At 43.0% G+C, this 20,044-nt stretch overlaps 1 protein-coding gene across 1 annotated transcript in view; it reads left to right on the plus strand.

Moving 5' to 3' along the window:
• zgc:162816 (uncharacterized protein LOC571260 homolog) overlaps positions 1-20,044 on the plus strand; it is a 57,781-nt gene that overhangs the window by 28,268 nt on the left and 9,469 nt on the right. Inside the window, exons 5-6 of the mRNA XM_048529820.2 lie at positions 17,734-17,855; positions 18,378-18,567. Of these exons, the coding sequence (XP_048385777.1) occupies positions 17,734-17,855; positions 18,378-18,567 (312 nt within the window). The remainder of the gene's footprint in view (positions 1-17,733; positions 17,856-18,377; positions 18,568-20,044) is intronic.

Genomic DNA, 20,044 nt, shown 5'->3' on the forward strand with positions numbered 1-20,044 from the left:
ATATAGTGTGTATCCAAAGCCACTTGAGTGTTCAGATTAGATTCCCCACAGTGTGGGAACAGGCCCTTCTGCCCAAAAAGTCCACACTGCTCCTTGAAGTATCCCACCCAGACCCATCCCCCTATAACCCACACACCCCTGAACACTACGGGCAATTTAGCATGGCCGATCCACCTAGCCCGCACATCTTTGGACTGTGGGAGGAAACCCACGCAGACACGGGGAGAATGTGCAAACTCCACACAGACAGTCGCCGGAGGTTGGAATCGAACCCGGGTCCCCGGTGCTGTGAGGCTGCAGTGCTAACCACTGAGCCACCATGCTGCCGTGCGTGGGTGGTTCTTTAAAATGCCACAAGCATGTGCAGAAAATAATCAGGAAAGTTAATGGAAAGCCAGCTCTCACCATCTAAAGGACTGGAGTTCAGGCTGCAGAAGTTATGCTGCAGTTATACAAAACCCAGATTAGACCCCACTTGTAGTACTGTGTGTAGATCTAGGCACCATACCTTAGCGAGGATATAGTGGCTTTGGAGGGGTACATGTAGGTTTACAAGAATGATACCTGCATTTGGGGGTTAAGTTACAAGGTGAGATTATACAAACCGGTCACTTGGGAGACAGCAAGAACAACAGATGCTAGAGTCAGATTCAGAGTCAATACCATGCAGAGCGAGAAGAACACAGCAAGTCAGGCAGCATCAGAGGGGCAGGAAAGTCATCGTTTTGGGTTTACACCCTTCATCAGGACTGAGGGGGGAAGGGAGCTTGGAAATAAATAGAGGGAGGAGGGGTGGGACTGGGGCAAGATAGGTAGAATGGTGGGAGGTGGAATGCAGCTGGGGGTTAGTGGGGACTGGTCACTGGTCAGGGCAGATAGGTGGGAAAGAAAATGGACAGGTAGTGTCAGTTCAAGGAGATGGGGATGAGAGGGAGGGTTGGACATGGGATGAGGCCGGGGGTGGGGAGATTTTGAAACTGGTGAATTCTATGTTGAGGTCATTGGGCAGAATGTGAGGTGTTGCTCCTCCAGTTTGTGTGTGGTTTCATTGTGACACTGGAGGAGACCCAGGATGGACATGTCACCCAGTGAGTGGGAAGGGGAGGAGTTAAAATGATTGGCAGCCAGAATAATCAACAGCACCCTGCAGATGCTCCAAGCTGGGCTTTCCTCAAGAAGGCTCACTCTCCCCCAGGCTGAACCAAGACCTGCCCGGACATGCCAGGCTTCATCGCTGGTCAGGCTCATGCTGGGCCCTAGCCTCTGCCATGCTCTGTCACTGCCAGTTTTACCAACCCTCGGGGTCCACACTGGGCCCACCCTTCTCTGCGCTGGGCTTGCTGGAGGTCTTCAAGGCCCACTGCCCATGCCATTTGAGCTCAAGAGGTAAGTAGTAAGGAAGATAGAAGATAGGAAAAAAAACAAGAAAAAAAAAGAAATGAAAAGCAGTCAGAGTGGACAAACTCTGCTTCAGGACCCCTGCTCCACCACCATCTGTGGTGCTGTGATTCAAAGATGGCGCTGGCGTCAGGGATCCCGTGACACCCTGACAATATTGAATACACCCCCCCTCCCCCCTATAGCAAGTGGGAAAACTCCTGTTTCGGATGAGTGGGCTGGGTGGGTGATAGGAGCATGGCATATTGTTACTAAACCGAGTCTGGGACGGTAGTCACAAGAAAACTTGGCAAGTGTCACAGAGAAAAACCCTCCGTGGAACTTGACACAAATGTCTGTCTGCCAATTTCTGGTAACGTTCAACCCATAGATTTTCTGTGCAGAAACTTTACTTGCAACCTTCAAAACACTGCATCTCGCTGTCCCATGACCCCAAGACAGTTGCAGCTCTGCAACATTGGGAGATTTTGTTTTGAACAGGCTTCAAGTATTAGCAGTCTTTGAACTCGACCTTATCAAACAGCAGGGCGGTGGGGTTGTTGGGGAGATTTTTGAGTGATGATGAAGGCCTGTGAATGTAAAAGAGGCATGTCGCTGTTCTGCGAGATAATTGCTGCTTCCAAAATGTGAATTGTTGAGTGTTTAACAGCCTCTTGTGACATTTCCTTTTCCCACCCCTTCCTCCCCCAGGGACTTGCTGTGCAATCCTTTCGTGCAGATACCACAACCGTTAATTACTTTCTGCCTCTGATGTCTAACAAGTATCAGGTTACAGGTTTCAAGCAGGAGAGAAATCATCAACCCAACTCTGCTATTTTCTCCCTTTGTCTGACTGTCACTTCCCAGTCAATACAAGAGAGGTGTGAAGCAGAGAGGAAATGGCAATAACACCTTTATTAGAATGAGACAGAACACAGAATTTTAGGGTTTTATATGTGCTTCACTCTGAGCTATAGGATCACAAAATTGAGGCCATTTGGCCCACCTGAATTCATTCATTCAGATACTGGACACAGCCACATTGTATCAGTCAAGAGTACAATTTCAGGATTCTACTACTTGATTTAATTGTTCATTTCTATGATGATTACTCTGTGTAAAGGAGAATTTGCATACATGAGCCTTAACACAGCTTTTCACTAATTTAAATATTTGTTTCTTTGTCCTACTCTCACAATTTAAAGTCATTTTCTGGAGGTACTTTTATTTGTTCAATTAGCAATCTTGCAGAAAAAATGACATCATCGCCACCTCCTTTCCAGGCAATTAAGTCCAAATTTCTACAATTATTCCTCATAGTTCAGATTCTCGATTATGTGATCAATTTTCTCTATACAGTTTCTAGCAGTTAAAGTCTGCTTTGTACCTCGATGTCTAAACTGAACTAATGTTTGCATAAGGTCCCACAAACAGAAATATCATGCACTGTTAACGACACGGTATACCAGTTAATTGAAGAAGGGTAATACCTGAAATGTTGTCTGCTGCTTTCTTCCAGATGCTGCCTGGCTTACTGTGCTCTTCCAGCCCCCTGCTTGTCTACTAGTTAATAGTTTTTGATTACAATCAGATAAAGGTCTTTAATTGGGGTTTCACTTGAGCACATTTAAAGAGCTATTTTGAGAATCTTTTAGTGCCACTATCTCTAGACAAGAGAGTCTGGGTTCAAGTCCTGCCTCAGAGTGTGATGGCCAAGAAAGTATATCGTGAACATTCTCATTCGTTAGTTGTAAACAAAAATGTCGAGCCATTTTGGAGATCTTATATAAGTGATAATGGGAATTGCAGATGCTGGAGAATCCAAGATAATAAAATGTGAGGCTGGATGAACACAGCAGGCCCAGCAGCATCTCAGGAGCACAAAAGCTGACGTTTCGGGCCTAGACCCTTCATCAGAGAGGGGGATGGGGTGAGGGTTCTGGAATAAATAGGAAGAGAGGGGGTGGCAGACCGAAGATGGAGAGAAAAGAAGATAGGTGGAGAGGAGAGAGATTCCCTGAGGTTGGTCCGGAGGGTAACTTCTTCAGGTTAGGCATCCCTGGAAGAGGCGTCGCAGTGAGGTTAAAATTGTATCAGTGATAATGGGAACTGCAGATGCTGGAGAATGCAAGATAATAAAATGTGAGGCTGGATGAACACAGCAGGCCCAGCAGCATCTCAGGAGCACAAAAGCTGACGTTTCGGGCCTAGACCCTTCATCAGAGAGGGGGATGGGGTGAGGGTTCTTGTGGCGTATTATTTATATCCATACTGTTGGATAAATTCCAGACCAGACAGTTACCTGATATCACAATGTGACTTTCCAGTATAAAGGTACCTGTCTCGTAGTCAGTCACTCTCTCTGCATAATGAAGTCAGTGTAGTCAGTCAGCTATGTGTGTGTAATGCTCAATAACAACAGTAAACACTCAACCCATGTTAAGTATGTACCTCTGTGATTTTGTACCCTTGTAAGTAGTTAGTATTGTAAATAAACCTCAAGATATCTGAGTGAACAAGAATCTGACTATGTACGTGTTACATGGACTGACATGTAGAAAACCACAAACTGTATCATGGTGGCGGTATATGGGAACTTAAAATCTTCCTGCAACAGTGGGAGTAAGTGGATGCTACACACTGATAGGTAACAGAAGCATGATAGTCAAAGATAGATAAATTCTTGATAAATATGAAAGATCATTGGAGATATGCAGGAATGTAGAGTTGAGGTTCAAATCAGATATACCATGATGTTATTTAATGTAGAGCAGGTTGTAAGTGCTAAGTGACCTACTCCTGTTCCTTGTCCACAAGCTTCTATGTTCATACTTGTCAAGAATCTTCTTCCTAACAGTCATTCATCAATCTGTCTGAGTTCAGAGCTGAAGTTACCACTATAACCAACACTAAAATGTTACAATCAAAACTGAAGGCTACAAACATATAGCGAAACACAGTGATTACTCTATCTCCCTCTTCTTTCTTTAAAAAAAGCACTTTTCAAAAGGACAGGCTCTAGCTTAAAAAATTAGAAGAACAAAAACAACAGGAAAAAAAACACTGACAAAGACAGTTTTCTCATTACAAAAGACTTACCTGTTCACGGTGAGAGAAATAATGGGAACTGCAGATGCTGGAGACTCCAAAGCATGAAGCTGGATGAACACAGCAGGCCAAGCAGCATCTCAGGAGCACAAAAGCTGATGTTTTGGGCCAAGACCCTTCATCAGAAAAGGGGGATGGGGAGAGGGTTCTGAAATAAACAGGGAGAGAGGGGGAGGCGGACAAGAGAGTTGCAGTGGGACAGAGAGCCCCTGAGGTTTGTCCGGTGGGAGGAGGGTAACTTCTTCAAGTTAGGCATCCCGAGAAGAGGCTTCGCAGGGTCTAGACCTGAAATGTCAGCTTTTGTGCTTGTAAGATGCTGCTTGGCCTGCTGTGTTCATCCAGCTTTACACTTTGTTATTACCTGTTCACAGTGATTGGTTGGTTCCTCCATCTCTGCCTCTCAGAGAAAGTGCAAAGGTAAAGAGAAAAGGAACATGTGACATTGCAGTTCTCTTTGGTTACTTTTTTAAAAAAAAGATAATTTTGCCTGCAGATATAAACTTCCTTCTTCAAGTCTGCAGCTTTAAAGCAACAGCAACAGATAACACAAAGGGGAAATTAAGAAAAGAAAAGCACTGTACTGTAGACATAGTAGCAACTGCAGATGCTGGAGAATCTGAGATAACAAGGTTTTCTGAAGAAGGGTCTAGGCTCGAAACATCAGCCTTCCTGCTCCTCTGTTGCTCCTTGGCCTGCTGTGTTCATCCAGCTCCACACCTTGTTAACACTATACTGCAATACAGATTTTTACTCTGACATTTTTTAAGAGCACAAAGTTACAAAAGAAAGATGAAAAGGAAACTTCTGATCATGGATTGGCACATCATGGTCTTTCAGTCAGTACTTCTGTTATTTAAAGGAAGAATCAATCTTAATGGATTGTCAGAATGCTGATACAGAATGACAGGTAGTGAAACATCTTCTTGCTTTGGACTCTGAAGGTTATGAAGAATAAAATCCTCAGGTGTTGCTGACAGGGAGCAGTAAGATCCTGACAAAATTTATCAGATTTTGGCAGAACATTTTAAAGTTCAAGTCAATTTCAGGATACACAGGCTTGAGTTCGGTCCATATTGCCAACAGCCGGGTGAAATGATCAACCAGTTTGTAGGCAGGTGTCAACACAAAGGTATGGAATGTGGTTTCACCAAAACTAATTTAGCTGAAAGGCTTTTAGAGCTGGTCACAGCCTCAACACCCATTAAATCCTTCAGTAAAGTACTTCTGGAAAAGCCTGAAGGATATACCATTGATGCTGTAGCAGAAGAAGGACAGACATTCAAAGCTATTGTAGCAGGCCAGGAGCACTGAACAAAGAACAAGAGATAAGTACAGCACAGAAACACACACTTCGGCCCTCTGAGCCTGTACTAATCATCATGCCCTGAATAAACTGAAAAAACTAACTTTCTGCCCTTATTCAGTCCATATCCTTCTATTCCCTCCCTGTTCATGTAACCATCCAGATGCCTCTTAAATGTCACCAATGTGCCTGTTTCTACAACCACCTCTGGCAGTATATTCCAGGCTCCTACCACTGTCTGCTTGAAAAACGTTCCTTGAAATTTTGCCTTCTCATCTTGAACCTGTGCCCCCTTGTAATTGGAACTTCAACCCTGGGAAAAAGTCTCCGACTCTACAGCCTGTCTATACCTCTCATAATTTTGTAGACCTCTCAGGTCTCCCCTCAGCCACCGTCTTTTCTAGTGAAAACAACCCTAGTCTTCTTAACCTTTCCTCAAGAACCAATGTTCTCGAGACCGGGCAACATCCTGGTGAACCTTCCACGTCCTTCTGGTAATGTGGCGACCAAGACTGCACACACGACTCCAAATGTAGCCTGACAACTCTTGTTCTCTGTGCACTGGCCAATGGAAGCAAGCGTGCCATATGCCTTCTTAATCACCTTGGCCACTTCTGGGGAACTGTGGACCTTCACACTCAGATCCATCTGAATGTTAATAGTCCTAAGGGTTATGCCATTAACAGTATAATTCACACCTAAATGTGATCTTCCAAAAGGCATTATCTCACATTTGCCTGGATTAAACCCCATCTACCATTTCTGTGCCCAAGTCACCGATCTATCTATATCCTGTTGTATCTTTTCACAATTGTCAGCACTATCAGCAATGCCACAAATCTTCATGTCATCTGCAAACTTAGTAATCAGAGCACCCACGTTTTCCTCCGGATCATTGACATGTACTACAACCAACAGAGGGACCTAAGACAGATCCCTGTGGATTAGTTACCAGTCTCCATTCTGAAAACCACCCTATCACTGCTACCCTCTGTCTTCTATGTCCAAGCTAGTTTTGAATCCATCTAGACAACGCACCCCAAATCCCATTTGATTTAGGTTTTTGTTCCAATCTGCCATGTGGGACTTTATCAAATGCCTTACAAAAGTCCATATAAATTACATCCGCAGCTCTTCCCTCATCAATTATCTTTGTCACCTCTTCAAAAAATTCAATCAGGTTGATGAGGCATTACCTTCCCTATATGAAACCATGCCCCTGTGGCTAACTAGTACTTTTTTCTTTGAAATGTGTGTACATCCTGTCCCTCAGTATCTTCTCCAAGAGCTTCCCCACCACAGATGTCAGACTCACTGGCCTCTAATTTCCTGGATTATCCCTACTTCCTTTCTTAAACAGAGGAACAACTCGGCTAATCTCCAGTCATCTGGTACCTTACCTGTGGTTAAAGAGGCTGTGAAGATATCTGCTAATGCCCCAACTATTTCTTCCCTTGCCTCTCGCAGTAACCTGGGATAGACCCCATCCTGCCCTGGGGGTATGCCTACCTTAATGCAATTTAGGATACCCAAAACTTCCCTCCATTAACAAATTGACATTCTCTGGAGTATTCACTCACTCATCCCTACCTCAGCATTAGTCATGTCCTTCTCCTCGGTGAATATCGATACAAAGTACTTATTAAGGATCTTTCCCACTTCCTGTGGCTCCACACTTAATTTCCTTCCTTTGTCTTTGAGGGGACTACTGTTTCTCTTACTACCCTCTTTCTTCTAATGTATGTATAAAAAGCCTTGGGATTCTACTTGACCCTGTTTGCTAAAGATATTTCATAGCCCCTTTTAACCTTCCTAATTCTGCATTTAAGTTCCTTCCTACTTTCTCTATTCTCCTGAATGGCTTCGTCAGTTTGTAGCTGTCAAGACCTACTGTATGCTTTCTTACTCTGCGTTATGCATATCTCAGTCTCTCCTTTGCCCTGAGTCCCTGCACTTACTGGCCTGTTGTTCCAGTCCCCAACACTCAGCCACACTAGTTCAAACCCTTCCGAAGAGGCTTAGTGAACCTCCTGCCAAACTGCAAGTGCTTGTTGCTGGAACGACAATTACAACCATCAAAAGATTCAGTGGATCATGCAAATCCTGTATGAGGTGTGGCTTGTCTCACCTACCAACCAACTTTTTTCATCCTGCATGGACATCTGAGATCTTTGCGTGGAATATTTAAACAGAAGAGCAGGTAATATAGTCAAGGATGACTGAGTATGCACAGGCTGTCCCAGCCATACAGCTCACTGGGAACATTCATGTCCAGCATTTTTGTGCATGCTATGATTTGCAAAAGGACATTGGATTAAAATGTTCAGGAAGCCCAACCACCAGATTAAACTCAAAGTGCGACCATGCTTGACAGCAACATGTGCAAAAGGGCAAACCAAGCAACAAGGTCGTTGAAGTTTCCAAAGTTCCTTCCATGGCACACAAGCATGTCAACAAAGCCCATGAGGTAACCACAATGAAATACTCCCAGATTCCAGTCAGACTGTCTGTATGGTAAACTTGAGATGACTCATGGACACCATCAGAAAAGCTGAAGCTTTTACCACCATCAAAGTGATTTACCCTGAGAGGAATTGACTACATGTGCTCCTGAGATGCTGCTTGGCCTGCTGTGTTCATCCAGCTTCACACTTTGTTATCTTACATACACTAAATACCAAGTTTGACACTGGTGCCATTGTAAATATCATCCTTTAGGTTATCTCCTATGAGATTTACTCAGACAATTGGCACAGCGTGGTGTAGTCCGTACAAGATAAGCTAATTGCTTACAATGGGTTTGATGTTCCATGCATCGGCAGTATCCATTCTAAATATCAACATGGTTCCTCAGGATTGGCCCTTGAAACCTTTTATGTTGTTGAAATAACTGGTCTCCTATCACTGGTATACCTGCGTGCACTGGTCAATATGCTGGTACAATCCATGAGGTAACAAGTGTGTCAGTAGCAAACCAAAGGTTCTAGACCACAGTGTTGTACATTTTTGTACAGCCAAGTAGAGCAGATTCCGCAAGCTACGTAGGTGATGGCCGACTGAAACAGTTCAAGAGATTATCATCAAACAGTGACCTGAATGCAGGCACAGGTCTCCATGTTAATGCATTGCTTCTGATTTTTCATTGATGAACTAAAACTCTCTCAAAAGCACTAAGTTAAAACATGCTAAACCATTTAAACATTAGGGTAAAAAAGAAAGCCAAGACATTGGTGCAGAAATCCCGAAATTGTCTGGCATTAATAAGGATATTAATCAATTGATGAAGTTGTGTGAAAAATTTCAACATTTTATTATTTGCTCATGCAGTGTGGGTTTTGCTGGCTGGGCTAACATTTATTGCCAATCTCTAATTGCTCCTTGTACTGAATGGGCCAATTCAGAAGGCAGTTAAGGGCCAACTACATTGCTGTGGATCTGGAGTCACATATAGGACACTTCAGGTAAGGATGACAGATTTTCTTCCCTAGGTGACATCACTGAACCAGATGGGTTTTTATGACAATTGCCAGTGGGTGCATGATTGCAATTAGGCACTTTCTTTTTAATCATTCCAGGTTTTTATTGAATTCGAACCCACATTTTCAGAGTATTAGCCTAGGATTCTGGAATACTAGCCCAGTGACATCACACTGTGCTATATCTCCCCCTCAATTCCCTCAAGCTCAACACTCAATCTTAATCGAGATGAGATTCTTTTGGAGCCCTTATGCAAGATTTCCATTAATATTTTCCTTGTGGAGTACGCAATTGTGCTATGCTGATGAACTATTTCATGAAATTCCCTTTTATGAGACAAAATTGTCATGTATTTTAAGAGCCCAAACACGTGACATAAGGGTGACATTATCAGCCATTCTGAGCAGATAAACAGCTCTCTCTAAGGGATATTAAGAACTCTCTCTAACCTTGCTATCTATTGCGTGAACACCTCACGGCGGTTTAATGCTTTGGCTTCCCAGTCTTTCTTGGAGTTTAGCTCAAGAAGGAAACTGTTGACCAGGAGAAAACCTGTTTTGAGATCCACCAGATCAATCTACTGACTGGTCAAGAAAAAAAGAATCACAGTCCTTACTGCAGATTTCAGATAAAAAGAAGAAAAAAAACCTAAGACACTAGCGCTGTGCCAAAACAAGCACAGTAGGTAAAAAAGCACAGTTCACCTCATCTTAGGAAATGTCTTAAATTAATGGTGTAGACTCAGGAAGGAACAGGCTGCCTTCGAAATACCTTGTTTTAAACAGGAAGGAGTAAGTTGGTGCTGGCTGTTTTGTGGTACATTGTACTACGCAGCCCTTCCCATTTGAAAATGGCTGGAAATTTTGGAGCAGAGTGAACATATGATGAGAATACAGAGAGCTGGAACTCCTACCCAGAGAGGTTCCATTGCTTTGTTGAAACTAACAACATTGAAGCGGGTATAGTCATCTGTGTTCCTGAGTTTTATGGGGGGAATAACTTTCAGCCCCTCGAGGAGTCTGATACACCAAGAGAAGCCAAGTTCCAAAACCTATGCAGAATTGATTTTCATCAAGACCATTGGTCATTGCTGAAAGGTTCACATTTCACAAATGCAACCAGCATGATGGTGAGTTTATCTCCCAGTACATAGCAATCTTAAAAAGTTAGCATAATGCTGCAAATTCAGACAAAACTTAAACAATGCTGTCAGTGACAGACTGGTGTGTGACCTAAGATGAGAAGCAATCCAGAAGGGATTACTGATGGAAAGGAGCCTAGACCTAAAGAGGTCTAGCCTTAAAGACTAGCAATCTTGATGCAATAACAGCCAAGAAGGTTCAACAGCTAAGCTCAAGCATGAGAATTCACAAAATCGCAGCTGAGAAAGGATCATCCAACATAGACTCAAAACTGCTTTTGGAGTGATAAAACAGGCCATACAGCATCAAATTGCAGGTGTAAAGAAACTGCATGCAGAAACTGTGGATAAACAAAGTCTCATTGAATCAGTGTGTTTGATGAAAAGAGGTGAATAAGACATTAAAAGTAGAAAAAGCAAACAGTAGGAAAACAATCTACAAAAAGAGCATGAGAAAATTCCAGACTCTCAGTCTGAAAAGGAGCTATTATTAAACATACTGGCCATTGCTGGTGACACCAACAGATACTGGGTCACTGCTGTAGTAAATGACAAGCCAAGAAGAACTGAGGTAGACACCAGAGAGACGGTTTCATTGGTGCTTGAAAGTAGTTAACAGAAGCAGCTCAGTCAGGTTGTACTGCAATCCTCAAATGTTGTACTAAAAATAAGACCATAAGACATAGGAGTGGAAGTAAGGCCATTCGGCCCATCAAGTCCACTCCGCCATTTAAATCATGGCTGATGGGCATTTCAACTCCACTTCCCTGCATTCTCCCCGTAGCCCTTGAATCCTTCTGAGATCAAGAATTTGTCGATCTCTGCCTTGAAGGCATCCAACGTCGCAGCCTCCACTGCACTCCGTGGCAATGAATTCCACAAGCCCACCACTCTCTGGCTGAAGAAAATGTCGTCTCATTTCAGTTTTAATTACCCCCTCTAATTTTAAGGCTGTGCCCACGGGTCCCAGTCTCCCCACCTAACGGAAACAACTTCCTAGCGTCCACCCCTTCTAAACCATACATTATCTTGTAAATAATATACACTGACAAAGAATTTTGAGCCGCGCCCTGATACATGACATGACAATATGTGACATTCTAGTTTCGAAATACCCATCTTCCCTTCAGTCTCTTTGTTTCATGAGTCAATGCATGTCAGTTTTATATGCATAACATACAATAGCATCAGTAAGTATAGAAGCCACATTATTTATGTAAGTCTGTGATATTATACACTTGTAAATAGTCGATGTTGTAAGTAAACTTCATGATATCTGACTCAATGAGAACCTGACTATGTTGTATATATTGCATGGCTTGACATATAGAAAACCACAAACCACATCACTTGCCTGTGAGGCACAAGCTCTGGGTTTGAGCCTCTCCCCATGATTCAATGGTCAACAAAGGCGCGTTGGTGGTGTAGGTTGATGATCAGCATGTAATTCCTTTTGTTTATGCAGGCGGTAAGAGTGGGAAAGTCTCCTGGTCAGCCAGCACTGTGTGGAGGCTGTTATGACAGGCTCTTCACATTAAAAGACACCACTGCAAGCACCGCCCAGGTCAAGGGGTATATCAGGACCCAATAATAAAGAGCTAAGCCTTTAGGGAGCCTACTGTGATGGCATCTGGCGCAGGGCCTCTGCTCAGATCTGGTAAGGGCCTCAGTACCCAGGTCAGGAGTTAGGGCCAGGGAAAAGTCAGTGTGCTTGGTTCAGTGGTAGGGCCAGGAGCTGATCCTGGAGCAAATTCAGGATCTCTGAATTTTCTATGCCTGACTCTGGTTGGCAAGTGTCTTGCTTCCTGCAGATGTGTCTGCGTGGGTTTCCTCCGGGTGCTCCGGTTTCCTCCTACAGTTCAAAGATGTGCAGGTTAGGTGGATTGGCCATGCTAAATTGCCCACAGTACCCAGGGATGTGTAGATAAGGGGAATGGTTCTAGGTGTGATGCTGTGAGGGTCAGGGTGACCTTGTTGGGCCGAAGGGCTTGTTTCAACACTGTAGGGATTCTATGATGATCTACTATTTCTCTACTAGAGATAGCAAAAAATGTAAAGAACCATCGATTGAATCTTTGATGTGGTTGAGTTAAGAGGTGTATGCTAAAATCTTTAACAAGGGCTATGGCAATGAAGCAGGAAAGTGGAGTTGAGGATTGACAGATCAGCCATGATCTCATCGAATAGTGGAACAGACTAGATTGGCCATATGTCCTATTCCTACTCCTACACCTTAAAGCTTATAGTCTTATAAACCAGAAACTTTTCCCTGTTACTTACAGCGTCTCTTGTAGCATGATGCATCTTAGGAAGTGCATCTGGCTTAAAATAATGCAGACTAGCTTTTAGTGGTGCTGGATTCAATCAAACATTTGGCTCCTATTAAAGCACTTAGTGCTGGACTGCAGGCTAGTATACTTTAAAGGAATGGGCCGTTTGAAGTTTCCATGCTCTCTACAATGACAGAAAGCAGGGTTGGTTAATCCTGCATCATGAACATTATGCTGGTTTGCAGGGCTAGTGAATTTTGCCCTTTCAGAATAGCACAGCACAGAAGGAGGCCATTTGACCCATAGAATCTGCACCAATTTTCAAAGATCAACCCCTTCCCTGCTTTTTCCTCATCTCACTGCAATTTATTCCCCTTCAGATATTGATCCAAATCCCTTTTGAAAGTTGCTATTGTATCCATCACCCTTTTTGGCACTGTATTCCAAATCTTGATCACTCTTTGCATTGAAAGATTAACCTTGCGTTACTTTTGATAAATATTTTTGGTTTACTATTTTTTACATTTGTGGCTAGCAGCTCAAATATGCTACCTGATATTGTGAAGGAGGCAAATTCACTGCTGACGTTCAAAAGAGAAGTTGATCGTTATCTGAAAGAAAATACCAAGGAGTGGTAGAAATGAATTACTCTTGCAGAAAGCTGGCAGAAACATGACAAGCTGAATGGCCTTCTTTTATGCTGCAACCATTCTATAGTCTTACAATTCTCTGACTAGCAAAGGTCACTAATGATGTACCATTATTTACATCGCACAATGCCATGGTTGTTTTAACACCAAATCTAGAATGCCTAGAGTATTTTTACCTAACAAAGCTTGTCCAACAAATATCTTGCATTCCCTTTTTAATATCCATTAATGTCAAATTATTACAGCTTTTTAAGTGGAGTAGTTGATCTTCTGTATTTCTGGGTTTGTAATTTCGTTGCCTAATTCTATAATTAATCAATTACTTATTATTTTCTCTTTGTCTTTCCCCTTAACCGACTAGGTTTCCTTCATTTCCCCCTCCAAGACTCAAGGGTAGCAAAATGCACGTTCACAGGGTTTTCTCTGATGGACCTGGTTGTAAAATTTGCTCCCAGGCGGGGTGTACTGTCTAATTCTTCTCATCAGCCTAAACGAAAGAAATGAAGATTTAGAGTTGCAAAGACTTATGCTGATTGACAAAAGAAACAAAAGTAACATGAGGTTAACCTTTGCTATGCAAATATCTTCTGGAAGTTTCTACGAATGTACAGATATACAAATATACCAAGCAGGAGCGGGAGTAGGCCACTCGTTCCCTTGAGCCTGCTGTATCATTCAATAACATCGCAGCTGATCTGATTACTTAATATTTCAAACTACACCAGATAAACTCCCATGCCTTGCTTCTCCAAAATATATCTGTCTCAGCCTTAAAACTATTCAGGGACTTCCGCTTTGAGGAAGAGAATTACAAAGACTCATGTGCTCTTTGATAGGAAAAATCTCCTTATTTCTGCCTTAAATGGATGAACCTTTATTTTTAAACAGTGACTACCTGGTTTCAGATTATCTCACAAGAGAAGACACCCAGTCCTCACGTACCCTGAGAGGATCCTTCAGGATCTTGTATGTTTCAGTTAGATTGCCTGATACGCTACTAAACTCACCCAGATAGAAGCCTAGCCTATTCAACCAACACAGTTCTGTACAAAATACTTCCGATATAGTCACACCAGTATCCTACATAGTTGAAGCCTAACATTTGTTTTCAATTCCATGTACAATAAATGATAACATTCTACTAACTTTTATAATTACTATTTATATCTTACATACTGCCCTTTTGTGATTCACTTATTTGGGCGCACAGATCTTCTTGCATCATAGAGCTCCGCAGTATCTCAACATTTTTCAATTTTTTAAAATTCTTCCTGTTAAAATGGACAATTTCTCCTTTTCCCACATTGTACTCCATTCATCGCAATTTTGCCCACTCACTTAAACTATCTGTGTGCCTTCGTACTTCCCTTATTTTATCTCCCCAACTTACTTTCCCACCTGTCTTTGTGTCAACAGCAAATTTAGCAACAATACTTTCAGCCCAAGTAGTTTGTATGAATTGTAAGAAGTTGAGGCCCCAGCATAAGTTGTGGTCCTTTGGCACGTTACTGCACACATTTTGCCAACGACAAAGTAACTTGTTTGTGACTGCTTTCCGACTCCTGGTGGCCAGTTTTCTATCTTTGCCAATATGTTGCCACTTTTACTGCAAGCTCTTATTTTCCATGGCAATCTTGAATGGTACACCTCATCAAATGTCTTCTGGAAAGCTAAGTACAGTACACCCACAGCACATATTACTTCCTCAAAGAGCTCTAATAAATTGCTTAAACATGATTTCTCTTTCAAAACTGCGTTCACTCTATCTGATTATGCAGAACCTTTCTAAGAATCCTGCCATAACCTCTTTAATAATAACTTGTAATATCTTCCTTATGTTAGATAGTAAGCTGCCTGTCTTGTAATTTCCTGCTTTCTGCCACCTTCCTTTTGATTAAAAGAGTTACATTCCTATTTTCCAATCTAGTGGAAATGTCTTTGAATCTTGGGAATTTTGGAAAAATAAAACAAATGCTTCAGCTATCCCCAGTCACTTCTTTTAAGACCTTAGACGGAAGTCCATCTAAAAACCCAGGCAGTTGTTAGTGTCAGACCAACAATTTACTTAGTGCCACTTTGCCGGTGACTTTCATTTTCTTGAGTTCCTCCCACAAAAACATTTCTTGATTGACCGCTATTTCTGGAATATTTATGTTTTATATGACAAGACTCCTGGCCCTACAGTCATCAGGCAGTTTACATATTCAAACATTCTTCTTCCAAACAGCAAATTTCTGGCTTTAACAGCGGGCAGTTGGGAAGGAAAAGTAATTAATTATGTTGTGAATGTAACAAGATGCCCCCAACGAAAAGTACATTTGGACACTAAACAGGTTTTAGAAGAGGGGCTTTATTCTGTATCAAGCTATTCAAGTTTGGAGGTTTCTTTCCACTTTATCGGTTTTCTTTGAAATGCCAGCCGTCAGTATGGTTCTGGACTTCTTTGAGGGGAGTCCCTCATTTTCAGATACTAGGTACACCATCAAGGGATTTGACTGGGCAGGGAATGGCAGCTGCAAGTCACCCACTACCCTTGCCTCTAAGGCCACCTCCTGTGACTCATACCCATGATACCCATTTCTGCATTCAGTCACAAGTGGTCTTGGGTCTCTTTTTGATCCTGGGCATTGGGTGGTGCAGTGCCATCAGTGGTCATTGTTTCCCCTGGTGCCGATAGCAATAGTGAACTGCTGACCCTGTCACCCACACTGAAATACATCCTCTAAAGCAATCTGATAAGCCCTTGTATAAAGGCACTCCCTTCCATGTGCAGCCTGAGGTCCTGGCAAATAATCATGTTTAATGCTGAATTTTGTTCTTCTCACATCTTGGATGGAAACATCTGATCTGGAAGTGATGAGCTTGTAAGTGGAGAGGGCAGTTAATTATGGAGGATGGTAGCATTATCCAAACCCTAGCCCCTTCCCACTTCAACCAGAATTAGATTCTGAGCAGGAAGGCTCATGTCAGCTTTCCTATCCCATGGCCAATTAAGGCCCTTAAGTCATAGAATCCTTATGGTGCAGAAAGACGCCATTCAGCCCATTGAGTCTGCATCAACCCTCCAAGAGTATCTCAACCAGACCTACCCAAATCCTTTAACACTGCATGGGGTATTTACCATGGCGAACCTACCTAACCTGCACACCCCTGGACACCACGGGCAATTTAGCAGTCCAGCTAACCCACACATCTTTGGACTGTGGGAGGAAATCGGAGCACCAAGGAGGATGTGCGAACACGACACAGACAGGTGCCCAAGGCTGGAATCAAATTCAGATCCCTGGTGTTCCGAGGCACCTAAAGCTCTCAGCCCATAGCTGCTGAGAATAAGTTGGCTCAAGGTGGGCTTGTCACTGTGTAGCACCTCACATGGTACACCTCATGGCAGCCTGTCAGCTAGCTTGGTGTGTGGCTCCTTTATTAAGGGCACTCAGCTCCCTGAATGAAAGGATTGTACATTAGGCAGAGGCAGCATCCACATGGAGCCACTCCCTGCTTTTGCTCCAAACATGCAGGCCCCCTCTGCCCGTACACCACAGCCTGAGAGACCCTGTCCCTTCATGCCACAAACCTTTATCTTGAACCTTTTTGATTTTGGTGCTCTCCCACCAGTAGTTACACCCTCCAGCTTGGCTTTGCTCAATAGAACACACAGGCAGCTCTTGACCAGTGGGACCAGGGGAGGAGATGGGAGAGATAATGGGAACTGCAGATGCTGGAGAATCCAAGATAACAAAGTGTGAAGCTGGATGAACACAGCAGGCCAAGCAACATCTCAGGAGCACAAAAGCTGACGTTTTGGGCCTAGACCCTTGGAGGATGCCTGTTGGTAGTGATGTCACAGACCGATTGGCATGTGGCTCAGCAGGTCATCACAGAAGGGGCTGTGCAAGTTTCTAACTATATCTCCAGACTCCAAGTGAGACCCCTGACCTTTCAACAAGACCCCTGCCCCATGGATGGAGAGATTAATTTCACCAGAGATCAGATAAAAACACAAACCATGGAGAGAAACTAACCAAACTTCTGGGAATGTTTGATGGGACAGTATAGAGGGATCCTTGCTCTCTCTTTTTCTGACTTATGCTATACCTGCTCTGGGAGTGATCAATGGGACAGAGCGAAACAAATATCAATTGGAGACGTTCAAAACTTCAGCAGTGATGTTTTGCAACTCTGATAAGCCGCAAAATAAAACATTTTGTTTTGGAGAGAAGAACTTAAATGCTGGAAATCCAAAATAAACAGAGATATTTCTGGAACAATGAATAAAATTGGTCAAAATTAAAACTATTGAGGGGTATCACATGAATCAGTATCTTTTTCTTCAGATAGTTGAGAGGCTTGTTATTGGAAGTTACTGTATACATATTGAGATTGTACAATGTCAATGTTTCTTCGTAGGTTAGAGGAAGCAGGTGTGAAGTGTCCTTGCTCAAGTATTGGTTCAACACCTACCTGCAGTCACCCTATACCAGACATGGCTCGTCTCAGTGAGCTCCATCCTGGAAACTATGTCTTTTATGGTGAGAACCATTTGCCTTAGAGACCATGGAAACGTGTTAAAATCTACTTTTTTAACCTCATTTTAATTATCCTTTTATCATTTTCTTCTTCAGTTTATTGTCTCTTCTGTCCAACTATGCTTCTGTGAAGGGCCATTACAATTGGAAATAGTTGAATGTTGACAGGGCACTGGGAGACGTTCCTGCTCTTGAGATTGGGCCTGAGATTTCTCAGTCCCCGCCACACAGGCAAACAGAGCTACATTTCAGTTAAATGGATGATATCTCTGACAGTGAATTAATACAGGAGTATCAGCATAGGTCGTGTGCTCAAGTACTAGAATTATCTTTTAAACACTTTTTTGACAAGATTGGTATGTAGAATTGTTTTGTTGTGAGTCAACAGCTTATTCTAATCTGACAGAAGGGTAATGATACACAAAATCTCAATTATTCCAACAATCCTCCTGACTGTGTATTAGTATGCTTTATGTTTCTCAACTCAGACCGCTGTGTGTTCATTTTTGAATAATTCTCTCACAGACATCCAACAGATGATGATTGGTTCCTGTCAGATGGATGACATTGCTGTGCGGGTACTGACGAGGGTCATAGGTCACTATCCACATCGGAATCAAATGCTGGTCGACTGTGGATGGACAGCATTGAGCCTGGACAGTTTGGGAAAGCTGCCGACAGGCTATGCACTCATTGAAGGCCATCCTGAGCAGAAGTAAGGAAAGCATATTTGTGAACAGTGTAAGGAAGCAGATAAAAGCTGCTCTTGGTAGTTGTGCATTCAGCCACTGAGAGTATCACAACTAAGCACACTTACTGCTTTGTGTGATTGTTGCCAGTGTCTTTCCTGTACAGAACCCAGGTTTGGTAAGGCCAGATGTAGCTCTCCGCACACACACTTGTGTGTTTGTTTTAATGGTATTGTTTCTCTAGATAGTGCAATTGCTTACTGGATCAGCGAGTAAATAAACCACTCAGCATGCTACAAGCCAGGATTCTGCAGGCTTGATCCCTGCACTATGCTGTGTTTGTTAGTCAAGAAGAGGATAAGTGGGTGGAGCAGCTTGGATCTACAATTGCTCTTGTTAACTGAAGAAACATTCCAGGATAAATACAGCATTGACTAAAGCTCCCTGCAAGCCATTCCAATAAATACTTGCGGAGCAGATATCAGTCGGATAAAAGATTTTGTTCTCCAGTTCCTTACGTGCCAGGCTTGAACTCACGACCTTCTGACTCCATGGTAGACGTGCTGCTCACTGAGACAAGGCTGACACTTCAGTCAATTAGATAAAGAGCCAATTCCCCCCCCATACAAAGGTAGATTTATATTTATAAGACTCTCAATTTATGACCGAGTTATGACCAAACCGTTCATAGCCTGTGAGGTACAGTCAACAGGACAATCCAATTTGGCCAATTACCAATGTATCAATCTTAATCAGCAAAGTACTGGAAGGCATTTCTAGGTGCAGTGATAGTGTCCCCATCTCTGAGCCAGGAGGCCTGTGTTCAAGTCTCACCTGCACCAGCAGTGTGTCAAAACATGTCTGGGCAGCATGATTTTTTTCAAAATGGTATTCCTATCAAGCAACAATTATTTACCAATATCCCGTTCTCTGACGCTCAGATTGGTCCCTTCCAGGATCACATGATTTCAGACCTGCGTTGGTCGAAGCCTTAACCGAGCCATAGGGAGAGGCTGAATAGGCTGGGGCTATTTTCCTCGAAGCGTCGGAGGCTGAGGGGCGATCTTACAGAAGTTGATAAAATCATGAGGTGCAAGGATAGGGTGAATAGGCGTGGTCTTCTCCCACAGGTGAGGGAGACCAAAGCTAGAACGCATAGGTTTAAGGTGAGAGGGGAAAGATTTAAAAGGGACCTAAGAGACAACTTTTTCACACAGTGGGTAATATGTGTATGGTATGAGCTACCAGAGGATGAGGTGGAAGCTGGTGCAATTACAGCATTTAAAAGATGTGTGTATGAATAGGAAGGGTTGAGAGGGATATGGGCCAAATGCTGGCAAATGGGACTAGACTTATTTAAGGTATCTGATCAGCATGGGCAAGTTTCTGTGCTGTATGTCTCTATGACTGTTTGAATCTAGGTGTGGTGGGAGTGTCAGCCTTTGACATCAAGGTATCACAGACACTGAATGTGGCATTAAGGAGCTCCAGCAAATTTAAAAT

The sequence above is a fragment of the Stegostoma tigrinum genome, chromosome 5 (assembly GCF_030684315.1).
Source record: "Stegostoma tigrinum isolate sSteTig4 chromosome 5, sSteTig4.hap1, whole genome shotgun sequence".
Classification (NCBI taxonomy): domain Eukaryota; kingdom Metazoa; phylum Chordata; class Chondrichthyes; order Orectolobiformes; family Stegostomatidae; genus Stegostoma; species Stegostoma tigrinum.